The sequence below is a fragment of the Planococcus citri genome, chromosome 3 (genome assembly GCF_950023065.1).
Source record: "Planococcus citri chromosome 3, ihPlaCitr1.1, whole genome shotgun sequence".
Classification (NCBI taxonomy): domain Eukaryota; kingdom Metazoa; phylum Arthropoda; class Insecta; order Hemiptera; family Pseudococcidae; genus Planococcus; species Planococcus citri.
This window is the reverse complement of record NC_088679.1, coordinates 41,979,594-42,001,511: the sequence shown is the minus strand read 5'-3', so window position 1 is coordinate 42,001,511 and position 21,918 is coordinate 41,979,594. Positions and strand designations below refer to the sequence as shown.

General features: G+C 34.9%; 2 protein-coding genes across 6 annotated transcripts in view; both read left to right on the top strand.

Annotated features, from left to right (window-relative positions):
• Positions 1–12,557, top strand: part of LOC135842101 (ankyrin repeat and death domain-containing protein 1A-like) — an 83,024-nt gene extending 70,467 nt beyond the window's left edge. Inside the window, exons 8-14 of one of the 3 annotated variants that reach the window (XM_065359453.1) lie at positions 10,654–10,752; positions 10,853–10,951; positions 11,030–11,119; positions 11,190–11,285; positions 11,374–11,596; positions 11,687–11,815; positions 11,896–12,557. In XM_065359453.1, the coding sequence (XP_065215525.1) occupies positions 10,654–10,752; positions 10,853–10,951; positions 11,030–11,119; positions 11,190–11,285; positions 11,374–11,596; positions 11,687–11,815; positions 11,896–11,981 (822 nt within the window). In that variant the 3' untranslated portion in view covers positions 11,982–12,557. Of the gene's footprint in view, positions 1–10,653; positions 10,753–10,852; positions 10,952–11,020; positions 11,120–11,189; positions 11,286–11,373; positions 11,597–11,686; positions 11,816–11,895 lie in introns of all 3 variants that reach the window. The other 2 variants (XM_065359451.1, XM_065359452.1) reach the window with 2 other exon arrangements.
• A 676-nt stretch (positions 12,558–13,233) lies between these two features.
• Positions 13,234–19,392, top strand: Csk (C-terminal Src kinase). Of its 3 annotated transcripts, none has more exons than XM_065354819.1 (11): positions 13,234–13,455; positions 14,702–14,751; positions 14,923–15,107; positions 15,592–15,811; positions 15,923–16,057; positions 16,134–16,270; positions 16,506–16,670; positions 16,774–16,969; positions 17,044–17,130; positions 17,202–17,294; positions 17,383–19,392. In XM_065354819.1, exons 2-11 carry the CDS (start codon positions 14,713–14,715, stop codon positions 17,464–17,466), a joined length of 1,341 nt encoding a protein of 446 aa, XP_065210891.1. In that variant the 5' UTR covers positions 13,234–13,455; positions 14,702–14,712; the 3' UTR covers positions 17,467–19,392. The 3 variants fall into 3 exon arrangements, with proteins under 3 accessions (XP_065210891.1, XP_065210890.1, XP_065210892.1); XM_065354818.1 differs by having other exon boundaries at positions 14,627–14,751; XM_065354820.1 differs by lacking the exon at positions 14,702–14,751.
• The last annotated feature ends 2,526 nt before the right edge of the window (positions 19,393–21,918 follow it).

The following is a 21,918-nucleotide window of genomic DNA, read 5'->3' as shown; positions in this document are numbered from 1 at the left end:
CAAAGTCGACCCTACAGAGATCGACGATGCACTTTCGGAACCGACTCGAATTCGTAAAAGAAAACAGTTTTTGAACCAATATGCTGAAGTGGCTAAAAAAGTCAAACCACGCTACAATGCGTGTATACGCGACATTGAAAAAAGAAACCTCGAACTCAGGGAGAAACAGAAAGGCAAAACAAGCGAATCCTATTTGCGTTTAAAAGCTGACATGGCACAGCGTAAAAAAGAAAAAGAAAAATTTGACGAAAAGTGCAAAGAAATGGAAAAAGAAATGAAAAACAAACCCTACCTATTTCGGGGGTTAAATTAACTATCACCCACTGTGGTAAGACAGATCGAAAACATTTCGAATACCCAAACCCACCAAAACCGAGAAGTTTCAATTTCATTTCCCAAAAGACAAAATTCAACGTCGAACACACAGCAAAAATTTCTGAACACAATGTCGTGTTGATAAATAGAAGAATTGCTTCGTTGCGTAAACCAAACATTGACTAACTCGCGCCTCCGTGCTCGATCTCGAAACCGATTCGATTTTTACTCACGAGAAAGAAGTGAAAAGTACAGTGTTCGTGACGTAACGAAAATACAGACGACATTTTTCGCAAACTTGACCAACGTGAAACACAATTTTCACAATGAATGCAGTGATCGCATCAAGACACCCAGACTTCAACTTCACGTTCTTCCCAAGGTTCACGGAAAACCAACTACAACTTACGCGCCGAGTGTACGAATATGAACGCACTGACCCAATCACAATCCAGCAAAAAGCGGAGATCCTGCAAATTTTACACCTCAGCAACGTTGACATTGATGAAGACGATCCTTTTACCGTCCATGTATCTACCAGCTATGCATACGCGGGAGTACGTCTACAGGTAACCCTTAACGGACAACGTCGACGATCCTTCAAGACCTCCATAAGTAAATTCCGCGAAGTATTGACATACCTATAAACGTCTCCAAATTGATGAAATACACGTTTGTTATACCTCAGCTACGTTGCTGAAATTACTCGAATTCTACCATCCTCGGTAAATTAATTAGAAATCAAGCTAAATTTACGATGATTTATTTTAACCACCTAGTTTTACTCAGAATATCAAGTACCGACTAGCAATACACATCGTTGTAAATTTATTACTAATAAAATACTCCAAATTTGGCTACTTGTCTAAATTTATTTACGAGTACGTATTTCGAAAAAGCGAGCATACCAGCCGAAACTGGAAATTCAAAACCTGACTCCTTTACCCAGGTACCTACTTGAAAAACCGAGTTACGTACTCGCATCAAGACTCAATCATACTAACGTAAGTATCAAACTTCAAGGTAAGTACACAATTTTTATACAGCTGAATTTTTAAATTCCCAACCCACACTCATCTACTTTTACCTACGAGGCATTTTTAAACACATTTCAAATGCGAAAAATCACTCTCGATCCATCTTGGGTAATTTATTCTGTAAAAAAATACATGACTGAAAACACGTACGTGTGTAATTTCGAACTCGAATATCCCAAATTCAAATACTTTCAACATACCCCCTTTACCAAAATAATACTATTTTCAAAGCAAAATTCACCTTTTTGACAATACGTCACACCTCGACGTGTTTGACTTCGAACACAGTTTTGACAAAGTCTGACAAACCTGAAATCTGGCAACTAAGCCAACAACACACCAACCTCTCTCGAATCGATCGAGCTAAAAATACCCAGAATTATCTACATGATAAAAATCAGACAATAAGACATATTTCGCAGCAAATATAATACACATAACATTCAACGAGATCGTTCGCCACTCTCACACATACACACTACCACACTCGCAAAACTGTCAGCGATATTAGGCAACAAAGCCTACAACTCTGATCGAAACAAGCCAACGAAGCAAACATTTGCAAGCTCACAACGGCTTGATAGCAAAATTCCTAGAAATTCACCATCGCATTATACTCACACAACGACACACGTACGTATGTAACATGAGACGAACCGATCGTCGCCATTTTACTTTACGTCAACGGCACGTACACGACACTCGCCACAGGCAACTGCGGTAGAGAGGGGAACTCGATAAGCAGCTCTAGCCGGTTGCATCGAGGCGTACGCCGCTCGGCCGAACCATTATGTATGTGTTCGTCGTCTGTGTATGTTCTCTTCCTCGCAAGTTTGCAACTTTGTGCGGCTTTTCGTGCTTTTTCGAGCTTTTCTTTAACTTTTTCGTGTCTAATTGCGCTTACAGTGGCTAAAGCTATCCGTTTGTCCATTTTACGCGATTAAAATTCAGAAATTTGTTACTTTTCGGGTGTTTGAAAATTTCGACCACGTGTTACCAACACGACCGCGTGTTGGCGTCCTGTGCGTCCCGAATCGGGTAATTTTCAGTGCCTTTTGGGCTAATTTTATTTTCTGGTGCTCGATCGTTATCGAGTATAAATCGAAAGTGTAAGTGGCCAAAATTTGGCAATTTGAGTATTTCACCGCCCACCAGAGGGTACAACAGTGGATTTATTTTTCACTTCACCTCAACCAACTAAATCCCGGTAGTTTAGAGTCTTACGATAAGGTGAGTTTTTAACTTTATTTTACTTTAGCTTACGACGCTTATTTTCATTTCGTATTCGACCACGCGTTTTTTCCAAAGTGTAAAATTCTCGAAATTCATTCGCGTCGTATTTTTTGCTTGCCTATTTTTCACAGATGTCGGTGCACCCAACGTTGCTCTGCCAATTCTGCGGCGAGCCCATGTACCTCCCTTCGATTAACAGGGATATCGCTTCGTTCTCGGACGCAATGTCTGCATCTGCGTGTCGCCATCTGTACCACACGACCTGTGTGGACCGTATGTTCGCCGCAGACTCCGCTCCGGTCCCGGGCAGTACCACTCCGACGACCGCATGCCCGCATCCCCAGTGTCGTATTCGGTTACAGAGATCGCAGATCTTTCCAATGATGACCATGCTACGTGCTATGGATCTACGCGCAATCGCTGACAATGCGGTAAACGACGAGGCTACCTATTGGCACGACCAATTTACAGCCAGCAACGAGCGCGCGGCGGAATTGCAAGCGCAGATAGATGCGTACGAACGCACAACCGCCGATTTACGCAGCCAACTTATGCAGATGACGCAATCGTATCAAAGCGCCATCAATCAAGCAGCGAACCTCGATTCGCAAGTCCGCAACCTTCGTTCCGGTTCTGTTACGGGCAGATCGCCGCCAAACAGCGTACACTCGCAACAAAGCAGCCGCCACAGCAGCCGCACGTCGTCCCCCGCTCGATCCGGAACACGTCAATCATATGTCGACAATCGCTCTACTTCGGGCACTTTACCTAATCAACCAGCTAGCGGTTCGCTAGTGAATTTTTTTCCGGTAGCCGGCGACATGTCATCGGACGTGAACATGGGCGCCTCATCATCACACTCTTATGCTGCCGCAGCCGCAGCCCCAGCCCAACAAGACGACGCCGCTCGTACTAACCGCGCGTATAGACCGCAATTAGGATCAATGCAACAACGCAATACGTCTCCGATGCCAGGTACAGCAGCCGCAGCGCCGCAACAACAACCAGCGAATTATCAACCCCAATTCGCCGCTCCTGGAGCCGCTAATGTACGCATGCCTCGCGGCCAAGCTCCAGCACGTCACAACATGCCGCCACCGGCGCCCGTGGCACCTGCTTCAAATACACCACGTCAACGACGTGCGCTCCAAAATCAACAGGCTCAGCGTCTCGACAATGCGGTACCTCCGCCAGCCAATCCGAACGAACCAGTATTGGAACAACATAGACAGCAATATGACGCGCAAGGACGCGTAATTGTACCCAACGCAGCTGCACCCCCTCGTCAACGGCGTACAGTGGAAAGTACCCCCGCACGACCCGCTGCACCGCGTCAGTGTCGTGACCCGCTAGCTCAAACACGACGCAATCATAATCGCTTTAGAACGCGATACAATATCAATACGGACTATTTACGTCCGTTTTTCCCACTAAACCAATACCCACTGCGGTATACGTTACTCGGAATCCACAACCGCGACAGTACGGTTCAAACTGCGCTAGCTGCGCAAGATATTTTAATGCTCGGCGATGGATTTGTATTTGGCATGGTGCAATACATTTTGCAACGTAAACCCGAAATGCGCGACCTCCTCCACCCCTCGCTATATCGCAGAGACCTTACGCTCCAAGACCTTATCAATTACTTGACTTCATTACCACAGATCCCACGGCGGCTCATGATATCGATTGGAAATTGGGACGCATTCCATGGAACAGCAGCGTTCAATTTCGAACAACAATTTATTGCGCTACTTCGCCTATTGCAACGTAGACAAGTTGAGGAAATCTACGTAATGCCATTGATTCGCTACCGCGAACAACCCCAACAAGTCTTACAAGACTACGAGCGAGTTCTCCGCAGCACTTGGACTAGAACGTTCAGCGGTACCATCCAAATGATGGCACCACTCGATTTCTTCGTAGGTCTAGAACCTGAGATTGATCAATTCGGTCCAATGTACCGACTAGAAGACTTCACTGACTTCGTCATGACCGTACGCAACGAATTTATCATGATTCCATTAGACGTCACCGAACGTGCCAACGATGATAATGACAACTACGAAGGAAATGACGACGACAATGCGTCCAATGCGGGAAACGATGATAGCGATCGTGAACTCAACGCCTCAGTACAGCAGCAACTCGCTGCGAATAATAATACTCAGCAAAACCAGCAACCAAACGCCGTTGCTGGACCATCGAGCCAACCCGCTCCTACGCCACCTGCCGACAACGCAGCATCCGCTGGAGCTGGTATTAATCAACAAACTTCACAGAGCATACCTGCTCTCGGACAACAAACAGTGAAAATACCCGGAGGCACGGCTACTATCACAGTAAACTCTCGCATATTCTCTCCAACGCGTAATACTACGCAAAATGCCCCTACTTCGGGTCAAAGTGCGAATGAGATATTTCAATCGATCGATAGTCTGGCAACACCGCCAGCATCTCAAGCTCAAGCTACACCGTCAGCTCCGGCTTCACCGGCGCTACCTGCGTCAACTCAACCGATTGTCCAAGGGTCACCGCGATCCACCGCACCGAATTACCTCAGCTTCGCACCCAACCCGAGCCCACGATCGCTTGGAATCGAACACATGGACACCAGCACAGCGCCGAATACACCGACGCAACCTCAAACCTCATTCGCATCATCGGTGGCTACTACGCCAGCCAATACAACGTTTCAATCGCCGAACTCATCGGCACAATCGACACTGTCCTCAGCGACAGACGAATCCAAAATGGAGGATGAGCCCAGCTTAGCTGAACTCAAATCTCCGATGAAAGACAATTTCGACGATTCGAAGAACGAGGAAGATTAAAAATTCCTAAAGAGGTTACATACCTAAACAATATACAAAAACTGGTGAAATTTTTATTCAACTTTTCCCACTGGGAAAGTTATTAAAAAAATAAATTTTGGCAATGTAAAAATGAACTTCAAAATTGTAGGTACCTACCCACCAAAAAGTAGGTACTGATAAATTCAAAAAAGGTTTCTATACCTAGGGCCAAAATTTCACCAGTAAAACTTTCAAAAATCACTCGACGTCGCCAATACTTTCGTAGTTTCGACCATTTTCAATTTTTTTTTTTTTTTAAGATTCGAGTGAACTAACGTAAACTAATTTAAATTTGTTCAAATTTCCTACAACGCCTACGTCGGCGTGATATTTTTTATTTCTATGTACTAATTGCTATGGGTTTTCGCTTCACTTAGCAAATCATCGAGCGTCGTAACGATTCCTGGCAACGTTAAAGCCAGTCGACTCAGCGTAGATAAGGCGAGGGACTTTTCCGCCTCAACGAAATATCCATCTTTTCATCTCGCCGTCGTAATTATTCGATTATCAACGATTTATCATCCGACGGTTCCAGATTTTGATCGACGCATTGTATACGATTCATTACGTCCTGCTAGTCGTTTTCTCGTACCTGCGTGTGCAATCGATGATTTTCTTTTGTGATGTTGATGTAAACAGTGTAATTTGTCCGATTTGTAATTCATTCAATGATGTTAGAATTGTGTAAAATATCATGTACCCTGTAGTAACTAGTTTACGGTTGCGTGATCGTTTTTTCATTTTTCCTATCTTGTTTTTTATGTTTGTTTTTGTTTAATTTTCAATCTTTATTTTTCTTAATTTTTATTTTTTCGAAACACGTGGACCAAAATTGTAAATTTTTTCAAAAGAGGTGCTCAATTTTTAATTTTTAAGCATTTGTTATTTTGTTTTTATATAAAGCGCCAGTAAAAGAAGATAAAAAAGAAGTCCACTATTAATTTGTAAAAAGTGTTTGTTTTATGTATTTTGAATGTTTTTTGACGTATTTTTGACAGTTTGCATTTTTATCAACTCTTAAATTTTTTGATGTAATTTCGCCCATTTCTGCCACAGTGCAGTACAGCTGACCTGAAACAGAATCCACTGCGATTCGAATAACGGTTCGCTCTTCTTGGCTTTTGTCTTATCTCCAATTTTGACCGGAAGGGTACTCCAGCCACTGCGCTGAAACAAATAAATTTCGAATAGATTAGGGAAAAGTCTTCTTTTTGGAAACTGTCTCGTAAGTATACTGTACATACCTGGTACACCTGGCTCATGTGAGCTGCTCGCGCTTGCCTTCGGTTCTCGGATCGCTGGTGGGCAGTGCAGTGCACTGAGTTCAGGGGTGGTAGACGAGTGCAGTTACTTACGTACGTGGGTGAAAAGTGTATTTTCTCTGCTCCTACTTTCACACAGTGAAACACACGGGGGGCAGGGGACCGATCCTACATCGGGTCAATCACCTTACAGGTGCGTCATATAACTCTCATAATATCCGTATGTTCCTCTGTGGCTACTCTCACGAGTAAACACACGAAGGGGCATATGTGAGAGGGATATATGCCGTTCCTGTAAGGGATATTAGGGACAGATTACCACCCTTGTGGTGGTAACACTGAACAGCGTCGCGAGCTGGACGTCGAGTCCGGTGATCGGCGCTGCGGCCGTTATTCGTCATGTACTACTGTGTAGTGTCGGGTCAGTTAATTTGAGTTTATTGGGCACGTTCGCGTGAATGGTTAATTTGAACTTATTATTTCTTTGTAATGTCAATTTGAGTTTATATGGTTAATTTGAGTTTATCAGTGTATTAATTGTGTTAAACGGTTTCGCCGAAGAAGGCAATTATTATATTATTGTTTCATTGTGTAATTGTGTTTAAATCGACATGTATCGTAATTGAATACATAATTCTACCAACACCGCGTGTCGTGTATTATTCTGTGTAATATTATTTACCAATCTAGCCGGGGTAAGTCTCTTCTTAATCCATTATAGGAAGTCGCCATAAAGTAATATTTCACAGGAGATTTCAAAAATTTTTAAAAAACGAACTCTCTCTAATTTTTTGTTCTGCCTCTGACATGAAATACCCATTATATATTATATACCTGTACATCGAGAGTATCGTGAATAAATTTTCTGGTAGAATAATTCACCAACTACGCAATTAGCCAGTTCGAACTTTTATGTAGGTAATATGATGAAGTTGTTACGCTTGATGGTGTGTATTAACTTTTTAATTGCGAGTGTGTTCATATTGTTTAAATGTTTGCAACATTTTTCAAAACATCACTGCATTATTGAACTTTTTTCTCTTTTTTTGTCATGTTTAAAATTGAATTTGTTTTTGAGTCGAGGGCGCTTGGAAAAAAAAAGTTTAGAATAAGTGAGGAAGAACATCACGAGATGTAAGTGGAAGCATTATTGTGCTATAACTTGGCGAGAAATTGAGACAACGTTGTAACTTTGAACTTCTAATCTGTATTTTTTTTTTTTTTTTTTTTTTTAAGAAATGCAAAAACTCAGCTAAATAAACAAAAAGTTATAAAAAATTATTTTCAAATCGAATTTCAAAACATTTAATTATATCTAATTTAATTTTGAAAAATGTATACGTAATTTAAATCAATAATCTAAAAGAAAGACATTTTTGTCAATTTTTTTTTTTTGCCAGTTTGAAAAAAAAAGAGGAAACATAAAAAAAATGATGAAAATAAGAAATAAATGGAAAACCATAAAAAAAAGGCAATAGTTGAAACTTTTGTGATGTCTAGGTCCGTTTCACTAACTTTTCACTATTCCTAATATTATTATAAACTTTCAGGTTTGTTTTGAAACTTTTGGATTTCACCTTTTAGATTTTGATTTTAGTTTAGTTTTTCGAATCTAGTTTCCTAAATTTATAAATCACTTTTTTAATTTTTTGTTTTGAATACTGAATAAATGTTTTCAAACTTTTTCGTGTTTTTTTAGCTCTTGATAGTAACATGTTCTTATTCTTATAACACCGGTGAAACAATGAAAAAACGCCAAAAAATGGTGCAATAATCATGATTTTGGAAAAATTAGGCATCTTTGTGATGATTTTTAAATTTTCAAAAAGTTGTACCAAAATTTGGAGCACGTTCCACAGCATGATTTTTCCATCACACTAAATTTCTTTCAAGTTGATTTATTTTTTCTCATATGTACAATGTGTAGTGTGTACTTAACAAAATCAAAACAATCATTCCTGAAAAAAGCCACAAAAGGAATAATAGGGTATTAATACAAATGGGTACTATGCACTCGTACTCGTAAATTGGAAAATCAGATTCATAAAAAATTCTCTAGTGTATGTACTATAGGTAGGTATGTCTATGTATGTAACTATGTAGTGAGTCAATTTTAACCTAGCTTAACGTTTCGCTCCAGCGCATAATATCCAATTATGTTGTTATTTACGGCAAACAAGATAGGCAATTATTTTTACACATCGGAAAGAAAGGCGATAGGATTGTACGATTACATTATACATACGTATGTGTAGTCAACTTACAAACAAGAAACGAAAATGAAACGCGCAACCCTCGATCATCATTTAGATAAATTATTTAATGTCATTGAAATGCGCAAAAAAAAACGAAGTGTTACGTAAATCAAATCAAATGCATTATTTTTTTTCTCACATCTTTGATTAAGTTTTGCTGACGTATTGAATATTTTTAAACGGCTGTCAGAGTGAAGTATGACAAAGGAATGATAAATTTATCTTATTACGAAAAATTTTTCATGAAAAGGAAATTTGTTTTCAAGAGAAGTGTTTTTTTGTATTTGAAATGTAGTTATAAAAGGCATAAGCATTTTTTTGTCGGTTCAAACTTCAAAAATGAGTTTCAAGTAGCCGCAGGTCTGAAACAATAATTATGTAGGTAATCGCAGATCAAATTAAAGTTATGAAATTCGCTATTAAAAAAAAAAAAAAATCATCCTGTTGGTAAACGTATAAATAAGACAAAATAATTACCTATGTACTTGATTGGTATTCTTATTTCTATAAATATTTCTGCGAAAATGTATCGTACAAGATAAGTTGAATCTAAAAGCTCACTTATACAGACAGCTCATTTTGTGGAAAGCTTTTAGTTTTATTACGGTGACTTTATGTAGGTATCGTCATAATGTTTATGCGAATATTATTCGAAAATAATTGAGAATTCAATACTTTACTCGCAACTTTTAGCGATTAAACTTTCGTGAGATGACATCATTTAATACCTACTCTTACTCCGACTAATACTTTATTATTTTGATGATCCAAAATCCGTTGATTAATGACTCGCAATTGATAATAATGTAAGTATTTTTATCGTAAATTTTTTATAAACGTTCAGATGCTCCAGTATTTTAAGTTCGTGTTGTCGTTAAAGATTAGGTTAAACGGGAGACGGCGATATAATTAGGATGAAAATATGCTCGGAAATTCCCTCGGTATCCGGAGGCTTATCTTTTACACAGCTATATAGTTTATAACGCGAGAGTTATCAAATGGAGCAAAAGACGTTTCATTGCTCGTTTCAAATGTTAACGGAATAATATTGTAATTACACAGAAACTCTGTACAAGTCTTCTTATCTATTCTTATTGATTATTCGAAAATTTCACCAACTAAAATTAATTTTCTCTAACAATGTCAGGATAATAAATCAAAAAGGCGGCACAATTCACGCAGTTGTGCGGGTTTTCGTTGTGTATGGATGGTTTTTGAATTTTCCATTCTATATGAACAATGTACGAGTTTCTAAAAATATATCACGCGACGGAAATTAATCTCATATGTATCTAACGTATAATTTTCGAATTTGGTAGCGATTTTCATTAATGGAAAATATGTAATTTTCGTACATTCGTTGGTGAATGCAATCGACTTTATCATATAAGTACATACAAAGGTATACATGCATACCTACATTACCTACCTACCTACTTACTTATCTGGTACAATTTATCTAGAGTTACTTTGAAAGATCTAGCTATTGATGTGATTCATTTCATTTTTCTTCTTATGATTCATCAGCATAATTATCTATGTATTTACGTAAATTTAATATTATTATACCTACCAACTGAAATATTTAGAAAATTATCATTTTTAAATCATATTGTGTCAATTAAGATCATCAACATCAACCTAATACATAAATATGTATTGTATTTTTTTATTTATTTTTTTTTTCATTTTTCAGAAAGGTCAAACACCATTACACATATCCGCCAGTCAAGGAAGTAAAGGCATAACGGAATTATTGGTTCAGTACGGATGTGATATTAATGCCCAAAGCAAAGTAAGTAAAAGCTGAAATTTTATAAAATCAATAATAAATTAATTTATAAATTTACGTTCGTTCACATTGTTTTATTTTATGTATATATTTTTTTTTTTAGAATGGGAATACTGCATTACACAATGCATGTCTTTCAAATAACGCTCATATCGTAGAATTTCTTCTTTCTAAAAACGCCGATATAAATGCTCTTAATTGCGTAAGTACGAATTTTAGCGATTTTATGTATTAATATAAAAAGAAAAAAATAATTTATTTCATTTGTCAGAGATTACAGTCGCCGATACACATAGCTGCTGAACAAGGCTATACGGAAATCTGTAAATTGCTTTTAGCAGCTGGAGCTAACATTCAACAACGAGAACAAGTGGGTGAAATTGTGATTTTTCAATTTAAAATTCCAACTGTGAAATAATAGATTGCTTATTCACTTTCAGGGAGGCAAAACACCATTGTATATCGCAGCTAGAGGAAGTTTTACTGCCATTGTAGACATGATAATTCGAACTGCCAGATTAGAATATCCTAGCAATGTAAAAAAAAAAATAACCCTATTGGATTCTTGTACAGAAAAAAATTTAATCCAATTATAATCTATGCGATTATTACTTTTTTTTTCAGTCAAATGATAATCATGCGATCACTAGAAGGCAGAGTCGTTGGTCTCAAGGACCGGATTTTGATTTATTGGGGCCAAAAGAAAATAATGAAAGGTTTTTAGAAGTATTATGGAAACTATCACATAAATATTTGGAACCGGGCGAATGGAAAAAACTCGCCTATCGGTGGAATTTTACTGCTGAACAAATAAAAGCCATTGAACACCAATACACAGGTAAAAGAGGTATAATGTATTTCATACCGACATAATTTAATAGGTATCTGTATTAATCGCATTAAAAAATATATTTTACTCGAATTTTTTCAATCATAGGTCCTTCGAGTTATAAAGAACACTGTCATCGAATGTTGAGAATTTGGGTCGATAGCCTGCCACCTACGGTAGATGCTGTTCAAGAATTGGCAGAAAGTTTAATCGCCATAAACAAAGAAAAATTAGCAGGTATCCGTAAAAAATGTTATTTCATGTAGCCTATTCAGGTTAATAACGATGAAAACGTAACGATTTTATTATTTTTTTAGACACAATAATCAGGAAGATGCAAGAACCTGATAATCCTCGACAAAAAACAAAACATTGCTGCGACAAAGAATGTATAGTGATGTAAATAAAAATTCTATTTTTATATCAGACCACCATTTTTTTTTTCTTTTATAGTTACTTAAACGTTTTAACTGCTCAATTTAGACTATACTGTTGCTGTATTCGTTGTTAAATATCTAGTTGATATTTTGTTTTCCTTGTCTTACGTTAAGATGTAAATTAAATCTTTGATATTTTTTTTTCTTTTTCATCCATGCTAATGTTTTCGAATTTTACCTTTTTGTTAAAATAATTCGTTTTTTGTAAATGTTTTCCTTATTCTAGTATTTTTGTTTCTTCGATTGTATTTCGTCTTTTTTTTTTTCATTTCTCATTTTACTTTTTATCCGTTGTTCTTAAATTAGGTACTTTCGTGCGTAAATTTACCAACATTTTGTTTTATTTTTCATAGTTGTTGTTACAAATGTACCTCTACCTATCATCGTTCATTCGTTACTCGTACATTAAGAACATTCAGTATTATAACGTTTATTGATGCTCCCGCAGTCAATAGGTTTATTTTTGTCTTTTATTTTATTTTTTCGACTTATATCTTCAAGTACCTATTAGTATTTAAATTGAATAAAATGTCGTATCGTGACTGCTTATTTCATTACATTTTTTTTATAGATGATATTCCATATTTCGGATTTCTCATTCCAAAATGTCGTGACTCGTGTTCAATTCAGTTTAGGTTTCAAATCGGGGAGAAATTTGTGAAATTGTAGTAGGTACAAACAAAAAAGTAAGTACGATGGTAAAATTTCTCCATGGTCATTTTTCTTCAATTTGATAGATAATAAGCTAATTTTATTACGGTGAAAATGATGCTTTCACTGTTTGGTTATGGTTAGTGGTTACACATCCGACCTCATATTAAATGAGTAAATACGTAACTCTTCAAAATTATTTTTAAAACTCAGAATCAAGAATAGAATGAGGAACCAATGGACCTATACTAAATCAAAGGCAAAATCTGCTTAATAAAATGCTTTGTGGGCAAAATTAGAGCGACGCCGAGTCGCCGAGCGAAGACTGCGAAAAGCGACGACGATGAACTGTTCTTGTACTTTAAGAAATTCAAAATTTCAAATATATGTATTTTTGTATTATAAAATAAATTAAATAAAAAACAAAAAAAGTTTAAAACTGAGCTTCCAAGATGCATTATAGTGCTCTTTTTCGCCTCGGTGTAGCGCTACATAACGACACGCTCATCACAAAAAAGAACGACGAACAAAAAATTTAAAAATCTAGGAAGCCGTATTTTTGTTTGTCAAATGACGTAAACATCAATGCGAACATCGATAAACTGTTGTCGTTTGAAATATTTATATCGTATTTAAGTGTTACAGTGGAAAAATTATCGTAACATTGTAATTTCCTCTAGTTCTAGTATAAAATTTTCGCATGATATTCATCACATCGTCAATGACCATCGCTTGAAGTTTCTTCCTCTATCAAAAACACCAAAAATCACTATCAGTCGTCTGAACCTGGTGAGTAACAATTACCCACGAATCTTAGTAAATTCCTCGTGACGATTAATTTTTCAGAAAGTAATCTTTAAACGTCGATTTTCCCAATTCCGGAGCATTATTGACATGACAATCATCAAATTTCAACGTTGGTCAATTTTCGGTAACCTAAATATGGATTCATCTCACAGATGACGTACCTTTGACAAACCATCACCGATTTATGAATCAACGCAGTAACTCCTCCACATACAGTGTTCTACTTTAGCTTAAAATTTTTCACATGAAGTTCACTGATATTTTGCTCATTTTGCCACATCTTTTCACATTCATGTCTATTCGAGGAGTTTTCGACACACCCTCTCTGAAATCCGAACAAATTTACAGTATAATTTTCAAAATTTTCAGCCAAATTTGGCAATTCTCTCGATGAGCTTTAAATATTTTGTATACACATTGTAAACAATAATTTGCGATACTATTCCTCGGTGAGGTATTTTGGTGTTTTTACCCTTCAAATAGAGTGTTACATGACGTTACTTTCTCTATTAGTACTTGAAAACTTCATCATTCGATGTACATTTTTCCCCCAAAATTTCGTTTACCCGTACCCTTTTATGTGTCACAGCAATAAACTTCTTAATCAAAATAACTGAGTTGCATCGCTGATATCCATTTGCTCATCAATTGCAATATATTAGAAAGAATTTAAATTTACCCCAACGGCTCAAAAATATGGTAGGTAGGTAGATATTTTGGAAAAATTAATTTGCTCATTATCGAACGTTCATAAACTGACTTTGAAGAATTGTATTCCTATGTTCAAAATTATGTTTTCTTCATTAACATCACACATGCGTTTACAAAGTGCGAAATATTTTCGCGCTAAACCATTTTGTACATGCTGAGCGATGTTTTCATGCTCTAATTAATTTATTTCCGTTTGTTTAGATAATAAGAAGGAACAGGTGTATACAACATTGGTTGGTTTTGAAGCATAATGATCTGATTTCAACGTTTGCAATGCTAAATTTTGCTTTTGTGTATTTCAAAAATGATGAATACAATTTTAAAATCGATATAAATTTAAATAATTGATTATTTCATTACTTACCTACTTGTAAAATACAAGGTGATAATTTTAACGTAAATTATTAAATTTTAACATAATTTTGAAAAATGTTTAATGCAGAACATACAGAAGATAAACTGATTTATTAATATTTGAATTAATTTTTTATCGCTGGTCTTTCTTTGAATCATCAAGAATGAAAGGAAATGAATCAAACCTTTCAAAATACAACGTCTTGCAATCAGGTTAGTTTCTTTTTTCATCGTTATTATTTTTTCTTTAATTTTATGCTTCGAAATTTTTATTATATCAGACAAGGTTAATCGTAAAACATTCTACTTTTTACGTATTTATGACATTAATTATACGATATTTTATACTAATGTAACGCTGTGTATTGTTTTTTCATGTTTCAGCATTATTTTCATTCATTACCCATTGTAGACTCTTGTCGAAAGTATGAAAATGGTGCTTGGCCTTTGCCTTCGCCATCTCTGTCTGCGAATAACATAATGCCACCAACTGGAAGCGAATTTATTGCTGTAACTAATAAAATGAATTCGTTGCAAAGAAAAGCTCAAGTCAAACTTAACACCATGCCGTAAGATTTTTAGAATTTTTTTTCTCTACTTACCTGCCTATCTGCCCACTTAATTACTATTCAAAGAAATTTATTCTTACTCGAAATAAGCTGGTATTATTTATAATTAATTGGAATTCGATACGAACGTGTGTAGTAAATGACGTCATAATTAGTCATACCGAAGTCCAGTGCTAGAACTATTTTAAAACATTTAAACGTACGTGATGAATGTTATTGCGAACTGTTTGATACGAACATTTTTCTAATTGCTATTTGCTCTGGGTTTCGTTAACGAACATTTTTCCATCTCGTTCATTCAACTTGATGCATATATTTTTCATCAAACAAATTTGTTGCTCTGAATAATTTACAAATTCATCAATGTCGATATAGAAATTTTCGTACTATCGATTCCACGAATAAAATAAATTCCCATTGATCTATTTTAGGTACTACGCGTATGTTTTTTAATAAAAAATATATAAATACGTTATATTTGCAGATGGTTTCATGGCAAAATATCCAGAGAAGAAGCTGAATCATTACTTAATCCGAAAGAAAATGGATTATTCTTAGTGCGAGAATCTACAAATTTTCCTGGCGATTATACGCTATGTGTTTGCTATCAAGGAAAAGTCGAGCACTATCGAGTTAAATATAAAGATAACCAGTTGACTATTGACGATGAAGAATTTTTTGAAAATCTATCTCAGCTCGTCGAAGTAAGTTTATGGATCAATGAAAAATAAATTAACCTTGAATTAACGAGAATTTATAGGATGAAAAAATGTTTGCATTCGTGCATTTTCTCATAATTATGTGTACTATTTTAGCATTATGAAGAAGACGCTGACGGTCTTTGCACCCAGTTGACTAAATGTTTGCCAAAGAAAGGTAAACAGGACTTTTGCGTGGATACTAAAGCATTTGTTGATGCTGGCTGGGTTATACAAGAACATGAACTACAGGTAAAAACTTAATGTCGATGGCTCGGAATCGAATTCTATAGTTCGATGAAATCATGATGGCAATTTTTCTTCGCAGCTGAATGAATGTATAGGTAAAGGAGAATTCGGCGATGTAAGATTAGGAACACTGAGAGGCGAAAAAGTAGCTGTAAAAATTTTAAAAAATAGTAGTGAAGCTGCTCAAAAATTCTTGACTGAAGCTTCGTTAATGACGTAAGTAGTAGAAATCGATTTTCATTTGCATATTGCTTATATATTTACTAATTGTTTCTCATAACTTATTGATCTGCGTGTTACCGAACGTATCTAAATGGCGACGAAATTCGCCAATAAATGATGGCACATCATTGTTTTTCATTTCAACTACGTTGAAGAATATTGATATCGTCGTAATTAAATTTGAAAAGGAATAATTTTAATAATTTTTGCTTTATTATTTGAATTTCAGATCTTTAAGGCACGAAAACTTGGTTCAACTTTTGGGTTTAGTGTTCGATAGTAAACATTGTATATTATTAATTACCGAGTATATGAGCAAAGGAAGTCTAGTGGATTATCTCAGATCCAGAGGCAGACTACACGTCACGAAAAAAGATCAAATAAATTTCGCAGTGTGAGTATCTAGACTATCTCGATTCACGAATCAATCCATCCTACAGTTTTTCCAGATCATCATTTTATTGCTATAATATAATATTGTTGTTGTTGTTTTTTAGTGATACTTGCTCAGGAATGGAATACTTGGAATCGCGTAAAGTGGTTCATCGCGACCTTGCTGCTCGTAATGTTCTGATATCGGAGGAAGGAGTAGCCAAAGTTGCCGATTTCGGATTAGCCAGAGAAGAAAATTATAACGTAGACTGTGGTAAATTACCAATCAAATGGACGGCTCCAGAAGCCTTAAGACAAGGGGTACGAAAAAAATAATCAACTTTCAACTCTAAGATTAAATATGTTCGGTATTTAATTGTGATTTTTTCATTTAGGTGTTTTCAAATAAATCAGACATGTGGAGTTTCGGAGTACTATTGTGGGAAATTTATTCTTTCGGCAGAGTCCCGTATCCACGAATTGTAAGACAGTATTTTCAAATTAGAGGATAAATTCCGATTGTGTTTTAATTGAAAATTTTAATTATTTTTAGCCTCTGGCTGATGTTGTGAAACATGTTGAAAAGGGTTATAAGATGGAAGCCCCTGAAGGTTGTCCTCCCGAAATATATGAAATCATGAGACAAGTAAGCGTGTCGTATTAAAGTATATTAGCAAATTTTTGCCACATTTTTTATAATTGCGTGCTTAATTAATCGCATTTTTTTCTGGCAGGCCTGGAATTTGCAACCCGAACGAAGACCTACTTTCCGAGATATAAAAACGGAGCTAATACGAATCAAATACGTCACTTCTTGATCATAATTGATTATATTAGTTGTAGTGCAAATTGTTATAATTTTTTTCTGTGTTTTATTGCGGTTGTGTATTTTCTTCGTCTTTTTTTTCAATTATTTATTTATTTGCGTTTCAAACAACGTATTATTGTTTTCTCGTTTATAAAATTGCATTGTGTGCGCATTGATATGCTGTGTATAAGGTTGCCAATGCAACATTATTTTCTGCTTAAAGTTAATCGAGGTAATGGATTCTTGTCTATAATTAAGCAAAATATTTTCTATTTCAATACGAATCCCCCGCGCAGTTACATTTTTCTGATTGAGCCTTCCCTTTTTCTTTTTTTTTTTTTTTTTTTACATTTATACGATTTTTTATCATTGTGAATGTTTTTATTTATGTACATTGAGCAGTATTTTTAATTTGTTTTTTTGTTTTGTTTTTCTCCTTCATAGCTACTTTTATAGCATAACGTGGCGTTAAGTTGATTTTATTTTTGAAATGTTAACCAGTTGAGCAGTGATGATCTGAGTTCAACGTTGAGTTGTGTTCATTTTGGTTTATATCTCTGTTGGTATTTTATTTTCTTTTAGCTGTAATTTTACAGTATTTATAGTCTATGTAGGATGTTCCATGTGATAATGACGCTGGATCGTCCAGCGTTTTCTTAATCTTCCAATAGTTTTCGTGTTGTTAGGTTTCAGTATTTATTACGTTAGATGCTTTTCAGTTAAGTAGAATGCTCATTAACCTTGTATTGTTCTTCGAATGACGAGCTGGGATGAATACTCGCGTATAATTTGAAATATGTGAATGACGATTGTTTATTTTAGAAAATTAGTTTTTAATCGTTAATTTATTGATAATAGGAATACTTTTAGTAGTTTATTCAACTACGGAGCGAAAGTGATGTTCAATGCGTTTCGAGGTTGATTGCCTGAGCGAAGCGAATGCGAAGGAAATGATTCAAAATCGTCGAAAATCACTTTTGCTTTCGGGTTGGATGAAATATTTTTCGTTATGAGGGAGAAAAATGCCAGTATTTACTCCCGAAAAATCATAAGCGGGAGCAAAAGTAGTACTTTTTCTCATTTATAACGAAAAAGAAGATTTTCCCTATGGTGGTATGTAATGTCAAAAAACTTAAAATTTAGAGTTTTAATAATGCTAGAATTTTAATTAGAGGGTGGAGTGTTTAACTGTTTATTATGAATTTTTTTCTTGTTTCATTTTTTAAAATTCTGTTTGAAAATATTAATTTGTTTGAAGATTCGTCATTTTTTTACAATAGATGAAGGAATGTTATGAAAAAGTAAATTTAGAATAATTCGTATTTTTATTACGATTTTTATAACCTTTAATTTTTAATAATTTGAATGAAATGCCGATGTCGAGTAAATATTTTTCGCTTTTGTATTCCTATTCCATTCGAATTATTTTTGCGATAATAATGTTTACTTTTCATTGACATTTACAATTATGCATTTTAAAAAGCTCACTTCGAGCATTTTTCAAGTTCAATTTCGGCCTTTATTAAATATGAGATATTCTTCTCTATCCGCGAGGCTACGCTACTTGATGTTAATTTTTTTTTTTGCTATTGTCTAAATATCCTACTTTTTGAATATTAGAATCGCATTAGTTTCATTTCAACGATTTGCTTAACATTTTGTGCGCTATTTACAAAATAATGTAGGTAAGATGACATTCCATCGAAGAAACTCAATTTTTGGAATGACGTAGCAATTTTTTTCAATTTTTCACAAGACTCGGGATATATAATATTGCGAACCCACAATTAAAAGACTATAACTTTAACGCTCAGGTTTTTCTTCGCGTTTTTTCTCACAATATTTTCTTATGACGAAAATTTCTACGATTTAAAATACCGAAAACGTTTACGCTTCGTTCGTTTCTCATTCTTTGCATTTTTCTCCGGAGAATTTATACTGTAAAACGATTGGCGAAGCAGTCTTCCACAATAAATTCACATACAATTCTGCGTGAAGTTTGCAACATAATTTTTAAATTTTAACTTTTATTTCTTAATAATACACTTTTTATTATACACAACTCGTTATGTATTTAAATTAATAATTTTGCGTTGTTTGTGATTAAACTTTTAACTGTATTTGACATACATATTTTAAAATTTACCAATTAATCACTTTTATTTAAATTTTGTATTTATTTTGTAATCTTGTTATTCGATAATAAAAAATGATGAAAAATAACGTTTTTATTGAATTTATGACCTAAACCGTCGATGTACCTACATAACAACGTCGTCGCTGTCATCGAAACAAACTGCTAGTTTATTATTAAATTTTGGTTATAAAAATGTAAAAAATGAATGGACGCAGTCAGTAAGTAAACAATATACGGCAAGTGCCCAGTATCCGCAAATTTGAAATCATTTTATTAGCGTCGGCGATAACGTGTGGGTAATAGTTCAGATTGCACGGTCCACTCGCTAATATGATCCCAAGAGACAATTCGCACTGCGTTGTAGTCATTGTATCCGTGTATTATACGGACTCTGTCCGTTATTTATTATATTATATTATTACGTACGCTTTGTACACTCGTACTTCTCCCTTTAGCCTCTAAAAATAACGATATGTATTCCATAAATGATATTACATTTACTATATCGGATTTTTTTACTTATTTTCCTGCGGAAAAGGAGAGCTAAAATTACAGATACCTGCCTATATGTTGCGTAAAATATATGGCAATTGATAAGGGATTGAATTTTTCAAAAGTGTGTAATAATCGTATTAAAATATTTGTTACAAAGGGTGGAAAATTCGCGGTAGAATATTGTTTGATTTGAGAGAAATCTGTGTTATTCAGGATCACATTCACAAAGTCAGAAATTGATCAAAATTTAAAAACATTCCTACTACTCGTAATATAGTTTGGTACCTATACCAATACCTAGGTGCTTTCTTACAAATATGAGAAATATTATAGGAATTTGATTTTTTTTTTTTTAGCTTCTTCATACAGATATCTTACATCTTATTCAAGAACCCAATTGGCGAATTGCAAGCACCTACTTTTTTTTTTAGTTCTATAATCGTGAATAGTTACACAAAAAATGTCTATAATTGGCTCACAGGGTATGTCTGTCATAAATTCACATCTTCGTACACCATTCATCACGTAGTCAGAATCTATCTCGTAATATACCTATGCATTGAAAAAAAAAGGAACACCGCGGTCTTTTTTTTATTGTGTGGTTACTTTTAATTGGCACGTGCCGTTTTATAAACCCCCTTCATATAAATACTAAGTAGCTCACTAGTGAAAAGCGTTGGTTTGAACGCTGTGATTTTTATTTGGCGCAGAATAATACATAAATTATGGGTTTAGTGTCTGTAACAAAAAAAAAGATGAAGAGATTTTTTATCGTTTCAACTCGATGAATTTTTGATTAGGATGTCATTTTACCGTTATTTCGAATTTACTTATCACTGCAGCTAGACGGAATAAGTATAAGTATTGATGTTTACAAAGATGTTACGCTATTTTTCTTGGGGATATTTTAACAACGCGACGATGATTTTCATAAGTTTGGTTTTATGTATAACTTACAAGCAATTCAAAACGAATTGTTTGTTAGATATTGGTACGTAGTATGTACATACTTTATTCTATGGTATTGTTTGAAAATTGAAACTTTTAAAATTATTGTTTACCTAATGGGGAATTGAGGAATAATGAGGTTCTGGATCTAAAAAAAAAAAAAAAAAAAAAAAAAAATACAGTATATCAAACTGAAAATATCTATTTTTACAAACAGTCGAATTACTGAAATTCAGAGGAGTAATGAACGAGAGTAGAGGGTCTCATACTCTTCTCAAACTAAAAATTTTAGCGAAAAAATATAAAATTTGACAGAAGTCAGAAATTTCAAAATTTAACAAAAATTGGTAACATGAAATCGTTGGGATTACAGAAAAGTGAATTTTGTTCAAATAGGTACCTGCTTAATTATGTATCGGGGTAATTTGAAACGTTACCTACTTGATTACAGTTTGGCACAGATTTGAAAAAAGAGCAGTTTGGGCTCCAGATTTAGTGAAAAATCATCAGTTTCAATTTTTTTAGAACGAGTACCTAGTTATCTACCTACTTACCTACTTGAAATTTCGCATATTGATACTGATAAGTATATCTACTTACGAATTTAATATGGTGTGAATTTGACGTGTTTAAGTTCAAATATTAATTCATTCGTGTTTAGGGGCGCTTATGAGGAATCAAAAATCAAAAGGGGCTAGATCTGGAAAATAAATCATAAAATTCGAACTTCAGCTCTTTCAAATAAGTACAAATTAATTTTTCATTTTAGTTAGTGCAAATTGATAAGCCGCGCCGAGTCGATCTCATTGTGAATCTACTAATAGCTGTATTTACGGCGAACTGGTTATGCAAATCTATTAACATTATTTTTCACGCTGCTTG

What these genes read in the sequence shown, in the direction of transcription:
- Csk (XM_065354819.1), top strand. Translation starts at nt 14,713, where the DNA reads ATGAATCAAACCTTTCAAAATACAACGTCTTGCAATCAG. An exon ending in ATCTATCTCAGCTCGTCGAA is followed by an intron (nt 15,812 to 15,922) that starts GTAAGTTTATGG and finishes GTACTATTTTAG; the next exon opens with CATTATGAAGAAGACGCTGA. An exon ending in ACTGAAGCTTCGTTAATGAC is followed by an intron (nt 16,271 to 16,505) that starts GTAAGTAGTAGA and finishes TTTGAATTTCAG; the next exon opens with ATCTTTAAGGCACGAAAACT.